Here is an 11,880-nt window from a genome sequence, read left to right as displayed (position 1 = left end):
TATATCCACCCTGGCCACACACCCTCCATGCCAGTGGTTGCATCCTGACCTCCGCATGGAATCTAGAAAGTTGCCTTATACTGAGTCAGACCATTGGCTCATCTAGCTCAGCACTGTCTGCACGGACAGGCAGCAGCATTCCAGGCAAGGGGATCTCTCCCAACCCTACCTGGAGATGACAGGGATTGAACCCAAGACCTCGTGCATGCAAAGCGGATGCTGTAACCATTGAGCTGCAGCTGGGCCCCCGTCGTTTCTGAGTGGTCATGTGGTAAATGCAGGCAGAGCATTTATCCGCAGTCACTTCTTAGAGGCCTCCTGTGTGCGCAACTGCTTCCTGCAGCAGCAGCACCATGGAGGGGGCAGAAATGAAGGCAGGAACTGGGGTCCGGTGCAGCAAGACTTTGGAAAGGGTTGCAAAATGTCAGGGGTCGAAACTCTTTGGCATGTCCCCTGCACGCAATTTGGGCAGAGGGAAGGCTTGTATGTGGCCTGTTTATTTTTTAAAAATGTTTTTATTAGCAATTTCAACATATCAAAACCTATCATATTATTTTTCCCCTTCCCCCCCAAACCCTCCCTCCCCTCCCCCAGAGACTTCCCTCAGCTCCTCTCTGATCTCTCAGCCCATATTATTCTCTGCATATTGTACAGTTATACAAATCCTTACGTTATCTGTCTACCATGTTGTATGTGGCCTGTTTAAATGGGCCAAAGCGCAGGCCTGTGCCAGCTGCCATCACGTGCCCAGGTGAGTAGCCTTTACCCACTATCTCATTTCATAGGCACTCTCCCCCTTGGATGGAAAATAATGTGGGTGTGACAGAGAGCAACCTGTTCCTTCCCTGAGTTGTGCAGTCTGCTCCTGAGCTCCACCCACGTGTGTCTCATGTGCCCTGTGGTTTCATGCATCTGCTTTCGATGTGCCACCTTCCTTCCTTCCCTCCCTCCCCATTTAGAAATGCACCATAGGGCCAGGCCCCACCTGCACTCTACAGGTAAAGCAGCATTGCACCACTTTCAATGACCCCCAAAGCATCTTGCGAAGGTTAGTTTGTTAAGGACGCTGCTGAGACCTCTATTCCCCTCACAGAGTGACAGTTCCCTGTGAAGAGGGGTTGACTGTTCCCCCTTTAGATGTCAGGCTCCTGCTTCCGTCAGCTCCAGGCAACATGTCCAGTGGCCGGGGATGATAGGAGTTGGGAGTCCAAGAAGCTACAGCAGGAGTGAAGAACCTTTACCCAGATGTTGCTGAACTAACCCCCCCCCCCGCCCCCCAAATTCCCGGCCATTGACCGTGCTTGCTAGGCTGACAGGAGCTGTCATTTAACAAGTTTGCCTTTTGCATAGCAAAAGTCTACCTTTGGGTTTCATAGAACCAGATCTTTCTTTTTCTTGCTTGTCCTCTCGCACTAGGCCGAACAGTGTGGTACCAACAGGCTTCCATTTTGCTTAACTGTTTACCTCACAAAACCCATCTACCACCCTCAACTCTAGTTAACAGGACAGAAGCTCAAGTTATTTCTAGTAGGTGCTGGCTTCAGTTTGCCAGTCATTTATTTTTAAGGCCTTATGAGTCAGTGCCCTTTGGTATGCAAGACTGCATTCCTAAGCCATGAGAGAACAGAAACGTCATCCATCATTAGGTTGTTTGCGAAGAGCTGATACTGTTCTGGTTGTTTTCTTACTCCAGTGGCTTTTTCCTTCCTCTTTTGTGTAAACTTGGAAGTTCTGCCTACTTGCCAGGCTTAAAACTAGGTTTTAAACTAGGAAATAAAATCTAGGAGAAAGAAAGCAAGGGACCAAAATGGGAGAGGTGGCTTGGCTTTCATCCATTATTTTACTATGTCTGTTGCCACCATCCTAAAATAGCATTGGGGTGGGAAACAGTTTTCAAGCTGAGGGCCACATTCACCACTGGGCAGCTTTCCATGGGCCACATTTCTGTGGTAGGCAAGGGCAAAATTAGGCTGAGGAACAAATTTAGAGAGGCTAGGAGAGCCAGGTTAAGGGCCCAGGGCCTGACTCTCATAGCTACAATTCTCAAGAGGGTCAATCCCTCTCCCCAGGGCTCTATTGAGAAGTGTAGAGCTCTGAGGGGAATAAAGGTCTCCTAACAACACTTGGCACCTGTAACCTACAATTCTCAGGATACTTTGGGGGAAGCCATGACTGTTTAATGATGTTGCTTCACTTAAGAATGTCGATGGGGTTTCAGAGGGAAAGTAGCAGCAGGCTTGGGGGAAATCCCAGGCTTTGCAGAAATACTAAAAAATTAAGTGGGAGGGCGGATTGCCATCCTACACTTTCCTGTGATTTCCACCCTGCCATCACTTTTATCACATAAAGTCTGATTTTGAGATACAGCTTTTGAGGCATGTTCGTTGCTCAAGACACCCATGTCCCCCTGGAAAATAAACTCTAGTGGGTGCTTCTAGTCACAAATAAGGGGTAAACACGTGTTGTGGGGAGACTTCTGAAATCAGCCTTCAATATTACATTTTCAATAACCAAGAAGATGATGAGGGAATACACAGTCATAGCTGTAATTTTTTTATTATTTAAAAAAGTAATAATTTGTGGACAGATAAATTATACATACAGACATCAAGTCTCTGCTCCATCCTGGGAGTTCACATCACCATTACTAATAATTTAATACATATTTTGAAATTAGGGGGGGGAATACTACTTAAAGAAATCTCAAATGCTTGCTTTGAAAGATAACCAGCATGTAAAATAGAAATACATTAGGAAATTCTGTCCACTTAACATCATGTGTAAACTAGAGCATGCACATAACACACTGGCGTGTCCACCAGGGCCACCAATTCCTTGTGTTATGCTACACACATTGTAGACTAAGGGCCTGGCAGCCACATCCTTCAAATAAACTGAGGTAGTAGCAGCTTTACATCAGTGCATTTATTCAGAAATATCAGAGCACAGAAGCTCTTGCTCCTCACGGCAACTTCAGGGCCCCACTCCACCCTGAGAGAATGTGGATTTCAGGCCCAGAATTAAATCTTGCTACATCACACACACACAGCCCTCCTTTCAGACCCATGAGCCTCCCCTTACGATCTCCAGTGTTTAAAAAAAGGATTCAATTTGGCTCTCAAAACCTCAGAACCCTTTATATGTATCTCTAATGGACGGTTTACTTCATGGCTGCCATATCTTGAAGAGCCATTTCATTCCTGACTTTGGGGGCACAGCTTAATCTGCCTCAGCAGAACCAGAAAGGAGAGGGGAGTTGTCGTTGCCTTCTTCTTCCTGAACCCCATAGATCTCCCTCCAAGCTTTGGCCCGGCGTTCCGCCCTCAGGCAAGGCTCCAAGATGGCTCCCACTTCAGCAATCCTCCGGCGGAAGCGGCATCGGTCGCGGGCCATTTCTTCCCAGGGGCCACGGCGGGCAGCCCGAGATGCGTAGCTCCAGGCCACCAGCGGGTGAACGGTCACCACTGGAGAGAATTGGACCTGAGGAAATTGAGAGGCTATGAGGATAGTGGGACAGGTATTTTCTTGCTCTTAAGGAAATTTATGCCAATGCTACTAAACTAAATAATTGGCTAGACCTCATACAGTTAACAGGTTGGTTTTTTTCGTCCTGTAATGGCCCTGCTGAATCCTACTGTCTTTTCTCAGCTAAACAAGCCAAATATCATGTTTTAAGGCCATCACTGTGCTCCAGGGGTTGGGAAGCTGCTTCTCTCCAGATGTTTCAGGATGTGCAACAGGTTATCATCCTGGCTGTAGCCATTCCAGCCAAGGACAGGGAAGAACAGCCTTGTGTTGTCCCTAGTTTTAGTCCACTTCCTTTTCTGTGGGTACTGAATCAGGACCTTAATTTAAACTTGCCCTAGGCAAGAGAGATGATGCAAACCACCTCTTACTCCTATTTAGACACCATACATGAAAGCCAGTGTGATAGAATAATGGAACTGGAGAGTTAGATGGGACCCCAAGTGTTATCTAGTCCAAGCCCCTGCAATGCAGGAATCTCAACCAAAGCATCCAGGACAGATGGCCATCCAACCACTGCTTAAAAACCTCCGAGGAAGGAGAGTTCACCATCTCCCAAGGGAGACTGTTCCTCTGTTGAACAGCTCTTACAGTGTCAGAAGTGTTGGAGTAGGACCTGGGAGCCCAGGGTTCAAATCCCCTACCAAGCCATGACTTTCACCTTGGACCAGTCTGCTGCTCAGACTAAACTACCTCACAGGGTTGTTATGCGGATTAAATGAGAAGGAGGGGAACCATGTACACCACCTTGAGCTCCTTGGAGAAAAAAAGCGGGATATAAACACTAACAATATATTATCTATTATTTTTATTTACCATCTCAAGTGATAGGTGTGTGGAGGCTGGCTGTGGCTGCTCAAGAGTAAGGCAAAGGCGCACTCTACCCATGCTCAGAGGAACACTTTTCCACGACTCCTTGAGTTCCATTGCTAATCTCTAGCTGCGTCTTGAGCATCTCTTTGGCTTTCACACAATTGGGGGCACTGCACACAGTTGCATTTCCAAGCTGGAGGAAGAGAGGCTGTATACAACTGAGTCCTACTCAGAGTAGACCCACTAAAATGAACCCAAGTTGGTCATGTTAATTAACTTCAATGAGTCTACTCTGAGTAGGACTAGCAACCATAGGTTTCTGTTGCATTGTTCTTAAATTGATCTTGTTATTTTGTGTGCTGCTGTCCTTCTTATATTTGGGGCATTTGTGGAAGGTGACTAAGCAAACCACTAAGCTCAGCTTCCAATAGATCTACCGACACTCTGTGGACAAAAGGAGGGAGGGGGAACAGCGAGAGTAAGGCAGGGGAGTCCTGTCTGCTGGGAAATGACCCAGCCTTACATCATCCACTTCCTGGTTGGTCACGTTGTATGATAGGGATGTTACATGATATTTCAGGATGGGCGAAACCAACAGCAGGACGGGGGAGGCCAAGGAGCATTAAGGAGATTCTAGGGTGGTGCTAACAGGGAACAAGGTGGGGTGCAAAAAGTAAAAACTGAGGGCTGAGTAAGGTATCTTTAGAATGGGAGAGAAGGCAGCTTAGAAAAGGAGAATGGGCGTAGCCAGGATTTATGTAAGGGGGGGCAGGCTACGTGTTGGGGGAGCAGAATCCAACATTATTGATTTCCTTGATTTTAATCTTTGTTGGAAGCAGCCCAGATGGGTACAAATATTATTATTATTATTATTATTATTATTATTATTATTATTATTATTAGCAACCCCTTTCTCCCTTTGCAACAGCCATACAGTGGTACCTCCGATGACAAACTTAATTCGTTCTGGAGGTCCATTCTCAACTCGAAACCGTTCTTAACCTGAGGCGCGCTTTCGCTAATGGAGCCTCTGGCGCATGATTTCTGCTCGCATCCAGGGGCAAAGTTCGCAACCAGGAGACCTACTTCCAGGTTAGCGGAGCTCGTAACCCGAAGCATTCGCAAGGAGGACGGTTTGTAACCAGAGGTATTACTGTTCAGTTCTCACCCCAAGACACGCACAGCATGCTCACTTTTCTTCCTTTGAGGAAGAAAATCCCTGTGAATACATAATTTCAACAGATGGAGCTTTCCCCATCGCTCCAACTCAGGCTGATTCTTTAAAATGGTTTAGAGCTACAGTATCACCAGAAACACTTTGTTCCCTGCTATGACCATACTGTGCCCATCGAGACCACCAGAGTACCTAAGTTAGGCATCCTTTACCCTGTGAGATGCCCCCTTCCAGGGGTTTTTTAAAATAGCTTTTCAGTTCGTCAGCTAAGATTTCAAACAGCTCTGATCTACTGAGGCTGACAGGAAGAATTGTTTATCATTGTAAAAGCCTGTCTGAGATGTCTCCAATTGTTTAAAAAAACTTGAAAAGCAGGAATAGTGTTATTTTAATTAATTTATGTAAACAAAAGCTATACCTGTTTAATTTCTGCCTTAACTTCAACTGTCAAAGAGGGCACAGGGTGGGGTGGGGAATAGCTTCTGTAACACCCAATTTTCTACTCATAACCACTGTTGTGTAAACATAGTAGTTATACACAGCAGTTAAGTGATAAAATTAGGAAGACTTCCAGAAACATTTGTGAATGAAATGGGCAACTCTAATCCAGGCTAGTAATTTTTGAGGGGCAGAACCAAGGGCGTTAGCAATTCCTAATTATGGAATGTCTCTCTCTCTCTCTCTCTCTCTCTCTCTCTCTCTCTCACTCACACACACACACACACACACGTTTCTGAACTGTCTCCCTCAAGACTCATCCTATGGAGAACCTAGGGGTTCTGGTTAGTCCACACACAAAGTATTTAAAGCAACTCACCTTCTTAATCACCTGGTTTGCCTCCTGGGAAACGGATGACACTTCCGTGGTCACAGGATCAGAGTTTTCCTCAGAGTCTGGCTGGCAACATTTCTGAGCTGGATGCCTGGAGGAAAGTCTTGGATTCCACTTGAAACGTGGTCGCGTTGGTGGATTACATAGCTCCTCAGGCTTAGAATCCAGCCTTGTCTGATAAAAGGTGACTGTGATTTCCTTGTGCTTCTTGGCCTCAGGCTGAGGGGCAGATGTGGGGGCTTGAATGGGCTTGGAAAAGCAGAGTGGGTGGAAAGGGTCGTTGCTTGCAAAAAAAGATTCGCAGAGGCTCTCCAATACATCCTGATGCAGAGAGTCTGCTTCCGCTTCCAGATGGTTCTCCTCATTCCCCAGGTGCCCTCCAGACTGAATGCTCTCTTCCATCTCGTCTTCGCTCCACCAGTCCTCTGAATCGTCACTGCCATCCTCCTCTTCCTCTGATGGACTGTAGAACAAGGATAGGACAAGGGGGCTTTTGGAAGCACAGGGGACCGAGTTGAATGCACCCTTATCTCCACCTTTCTTGTATGCTTCTATCTCTTCCCCATCCTTTGGGGAATCAGATGGACTTTCAAAGCTTTGCCCGTCACGCATCACCAAATCCCCACTAGATCCCGGGCCCTCCTCGTTTCCCTGGGAAGCGGAGGTACTTTCCAAACAAAAGCCCCCTCCAAAATCCTTTAACTCACCGCGGTGGCTACAGGAACCTTCCACATTCTCTCTACAGTATCCGCCAATATTCAATCCTTTCATCAATGCTTGTGGATGGCAACAATATTCCAGCCATTTCTGGGGGGAACTCCCAGGGTTCTCTCTGCCTTCCAACGCCATGTCTTCTTCTGAAGAAACGTCCCAGTCATTTCCAAGGTCGTAGGCAATGGAAGTGCTGATCAAGTACGGTTCAGAAATGCCATCCTCTTCCAAACGCATGCTATCCATTTTGGATGGACCATTAGAAGCAGGCAGAAGCAGTGCCAGGTCCTCTTCAAAATGTCCGCCTTCAGCCAAGCTTTCCGTATCCCTTTGAGGGTAACACTTGTGACTGTCCAGGGAAAAGTACCCTAGATGGGCAGCTTTCAAGTTTCGTCCCTCCACTTTGCTTTCTTCTCTTCCAAGTTCCTCCCAAGTTCCTCTTAAGAGTTGCTTCGTCTTCCCTAAGATGGGCATTGCCCCCTTGGCAATGCCCATCAACACAGCCCTCAGCAGGGTGGCAGGGCTATGCTGCCAGAGGTGCAACCACCTCCTCACCCAGTCTAGAGCGATCTGGGCCATACGTCCAAGAATCACGGCCGCCATGTTGAACTTGCCAGCAGGGCTGGACTGGCTCGATTCGGCAGGGAGGATTTTAGCCATTCTGAGCCTGAAGGGGTCACAGCAAACCAACAACCTCTCTGTGTCTGAGGGGGGCGATGTCAGTTGGCTGGATGTGATGTGAGGGGGCATCTTAGACCTGAAAAGAAGCAAAGTGAAAATAAGCTACCAGCTATTAAAAATCTGAAAGTGGTGCTGGGGAAAGCCCAGAGAGTCAGATTCCAATATGCTTTGTTTTGCTGCATTATAGGAAGGGGTCAGACTTAGGCCCCATCTGTACTATACATTAAAGTAATAGAACGCTGCTTTCAAACAACAATGGCTCCCCCCAGAGAATCCTGGGAACTGTCATTTGTTGAGGGTGCTGAGAATTGTTAGAACACCAAGCCATCTCACAGAGGTAAAGATTCCCAGAGTGGTTTAACAGTCAATCCCTCTGGCCAGTTCTGTGAGGGGAATTGTGTGTGTGTCTTAACAAACCTCAGCCCCCTTAAACTACACTTCCCAGAATTCTTTCAGGGAAGCCATGACTATTTAAAGCGGTATGATACTGCTTTAATATATAGGGCATATGGGACCTATTTGTGCCTCTAGTTCAGCATTGTCTTCTTTCAACTGGCAATAGTTCGCCAGGGTTTCATCTCCACTACCTGGTCCTTCCCTCACCGCCCACATTTTCTTTTTTTCCTGGAGATGCCAAGGATTGAATCTAGGAAGTTCTTCCTGCAAAGCATTTCATTTACCACTAAGCTGTAGTCTCTCCTGTAAGCAAGACATTTAAACACACACACAGAGGAGATACAAAACCTGAAACCTATCAGGAATCCACTGAAAGGCCTGTTCCCTTAATCCAGAGTGTGGAAGAACAGGTTGTTTATACTCAAGTTGTGAAGTATTACTTATTTATGCCAGGTATTTTATATGCTGCTTAATTTCTAAGCTGTGAGTAAAGGCCTTCTGTGTGTAACCAGGGCTGCTATGACTAAGCCCAGTATGGACAGAGACTTGGCACCAACAACAGATTCTGGAATGGAGGCCTTAGGCAAGAAATGCCCTGAAGGAGAATGGGTTATGGTATCAGTAGCAAATAGCACCCTTCCCTGATTGATATTGCATTTTTGGGAGCTCAGGGTGTATGTATTATTTGTTCCAAGCAATATAATGATATGTACAATGGCATCCTGTGGTTTTTTTTGGAGGTTGTTTGAGGGCGGAATATGAATGGTTTTAGTGTTTGTTTAACTGTTCTTAACAAGAAATCCTTTGGTGAGTGTTTTCTTTTGTAACAAAGTATTTTTTAAAAAAGTTAAAAATAAGAGGAAACTTTAATACACACCTTAACTCTGTACACAACACACATTTAAAGCACACCCCCCCCCAAAAAAATCCTGGGAATTGTTACCAGTCATAGAACTTACAATTCCCAGCACCATTAACAAACTACAGTTCCCAGGATTCTGGGATGTGCTTTAAATGTATGGTGTGTACGCACTCATGAAGTGGATTAGGAAAAGCCCAACTAAGAATAAGAGTGTGGAGTAAAATAGGAGGTAGGAAGTTAAGGCATGGGGCAGGAATCCTGCACTTCTAGGCCCTTATCCCCACATTCCAGCAAGATTACTTCCGCCCCCTATGTGTGCCTCAGTTTATCTCTCTCTTTTTTCCTATGGGTTGTTTTCCTGGCGTGGATGTGTAGGTTGATTTAATCCAGGGCGCGCCCCAAACAAGCTCAAGCAAGTGCCCCTGGAACGCTGGCAACACCCCAGTCCGGAAGCAGAAAGGGGGGGAAATAACACAACACACACACACACAGTCTGGATTCCGGGTGTGCAGCTGTCGGGGAGAGAGGAAGAACAGCAAACCTTCTGACCCACAACAGGTTAGAACGCGAAATGGTGGGTAGGGGGAGAGGAGGGGAGGGGAGGGGAATGTTCATTTGAAGATTTCCAAATGCCCTCAAAGCAAAAAGATGCATGGATTCCCAGGATTGTGGGACAGCAGCTGGAGAGCACCCCGCTTTTGACAGCGATCTTAACGATCAAAGCCCTCCTCTAAAACAGGAAGGGGGCCCATTCGGAAATAGACCCCCTCCCTGTCATACAGGACAACCGTCACACTCTCCAGGGTTATAGCTGAGGATATTCCTAATGTGAAGTACTGTAAATATTAAGTTTGGGGTAGGGGTGCCGAAAGAGAGAACAACAGTGGCAGTAACAACCTCATTGGCATTCATCCTAGTCCGGTAGGTAGGATGGGATATTTTTGAAAATGTGGAGCGAAAAGGAAATGGTGCAGTTTCTTAACTAGGTGTGCTAGGGAAGGTAGAAACCAAATGAGGGTGAAGTTCAGTTTCTGCTTTCTGGCCTTCCCTAGGAATTCGGTATTGGGGGAAGTGGAAAATTGTGGCAGTCTGAGGGCAGAGGAACAGAAAACGAAATCTTGGAAGAGCTCAAAAAGAGCAGTATATAACTAATGCATTTTTACAAAGGGGAGGGGAGGTCTGGGGTGCAGGTTAATGGGGGGAATGACCCCCCAAAATGCAAAAGAGGACATAGAGGCATAGACAAGATACAGAAGGCTATTGTTTTAGGACTAGCAGTGCCACAATTTGGGGGAGGAGGGGTTCAACATAAAATAAGGATACTTTAAAAGAAAAAGGAACAGCAAAAATATAGAATATTCGTTACTGGATCTTGAGGAAACTACTAGAATGGGGTATCTGGAGATCTCCCCCACATGGATAATACTGGGGTACAGATTTGGGGCAGGGCAGAACATCATTGCTCTCCCGAGTTGAGATTCCCAAGACACCATTCTGTCAACTTTTCCCTTTTCTTGCGAGGAATCCTATTCGGAATAAGGGAATACGTTGACAGCTATGGACCCGCATTAAGCAGGATGTGAGGTCGATCTGGCTGCGACATCTGTCACCCCATTGATCGCCAGGGTTGATTTGGCTGGCTAGGCCGCTCCATGTGCATCCTCGGTGGAAGAGGACGACCATCCCAGATAAAAGGAGTGTACCGTTCGTGGGTCAAGGGTGTACGATAGCTGCGCTCCCCTGCCAGAACCTCCAAACAAGCTCGAGAACTTGCTTGCATTAAGCAAGGACGAGGACGTAGCAATTAAAAAGGGTGTAGGTCTTGGGTGGATACCTGTGGAAGAGATATACGGGGGTGGGGGCCGGCACAAGTGCACGCACCACCAGCGGGAAGGAATCTGGAGAGGCGGGGTGGTAGGCAGGACTCCTGGGTCCTCCGCAGGCAGAAGACCTGGGTCCTAGGGCTGAGGAGTCCAGGCGCCTGGGTGGTGTGGAAAGAGGCGTGGTGGGCGGTCTAACTCCTAAATACAAAGCGAAGGAGGGATCTCGGGTGCCGTGGGCGGGGAGAAGGCGAGAAGCCGGCCGGGATTCCTGGGTTTTCTAGGAAGGGATGGGAAGATCGAACGGTTAACAAGCGGTCTGCAAAATTCCCTGGTCTGGCGTGGGAGCGGAGTCTAGCCGTTCACAGTACCTGCGGGGGTCCAGGACTCCTGGGTTCCAAGGAAAGGGGAGAGAGAGGACCCCATGGTGGACTTTTGCCTCCTTACCTCTCGAATCGAATTAGCCAGTAACAAACTCGCTCCAGCAAGCAGCTGCGGGGTTGGCGCGGTGATCGGGCGATCGAGCGGCGGGCTTGGCAGAAGAGCGGTCGGTCACGGCAGATCCCATGTCTCTCAATCGGCGGCGGCTGTTTTTCTTCTGTGAATAGGAATAGAATGTTTGGATGCGTCGCTGTTGACGCCGAGTCTATATAAACACTCGTTCTGGGGGGATTACGTCACCACATTGTGACGTTGTGGAACGGGGCGGGGCCAGGGGAGAGACGTGACCGATGGAGGGTTCTGGGGAGAGGGAGGGGCGAGGAGTAGCGGCGCTGCGTCGGGTGGGTTGGGAAACAAAACTTGAAACGAAAGTGCTTCCTGCTGTTGTGGACTCTCGTAGTAGAAAAGAGGCTTCGTTCAGAAAATGCTCCTCGTACTTTCCATTTTCATTTTTTAAAACTGGTGGGATTTACCATGACATACAGAAATGAACTTTTCTTTTTTTCTGCCTGGAGCAGCCATTTGCAAGGTTTATTGTGGCATAACCTTTGTTTCATTACAGCTACCTGGCCATTTATTCTCAGCTGGCAAATAACTGTCTATGACTCCATTTTAATTCCACTCT

General features: G+C 47.3%; 2 protein-coding genes across 3 annotated transcripts in view; one reads left to right on the top strand and one right to left on the bottom strand.

Moving 5' to 3' along the window:
- Positions 1-2,540: 2,540 nt before the first annotated feature.
- Positions 2,541-11,498, bottom strand: PPP1R15A (protein phosphatase 1 regulatory subunit 15A). The gene is made up of 3 exons (XM_083580269.1): positions 11,262-11,498; positions 6,330-7,812; positions 2,541-3,480 (listed from the first exon to the last, which is right to left on the bottom strand). Exons 2-3 carry the CDS (start codon positions 7,803-7,805, stop codon positions 3,220-3,222), a joined length of 1,737 nt encoding a protein of 578 aa, XP_083436395.1. The 5' UTR covers positions 7,806-7,812; positions 11,262-11,498; the 3' UTR covers positions 2,541-3,219.
- PLEKHA4 (pleckstrin homology domain containing A4) overlaps positions 3,495-11,880 on the top strand; it is a 55,791-nt gene continuing 47,405 nt past the window's right edge. Inside the window, exon 1 of one of the 2 annotated variants that reach the window (XM_083580187.1) lies at positions 3,495-3,517. The gene's annotated coding sequence lies outside the window, so the exon portion shown is untranslated. Of the gene's footprint in view, positions 3,518-9,421; positions 9,553-11,880 lie in introns of those variants that run through there. The other variant, XM_083580185.1, reaches the window with a different exon arrangement.

This window comes from Podarcis filfolensis (genome assembly GCF_964270895.1).
Source record: "Podarcis filfolensis genome assembly, chromosome: 13".
Lineage (NCBI taxonomy): Eukaryota > Metazoa > Chordata > Lepidosauria > Squamata > Lacertidae > Podarcis > Podarcis filfolensis.
The sequence above is the reverse complement of the archived record's forward strand: the minus strand, read 5'-3'. Positions and strand labels throughout refer to the sequence as shown.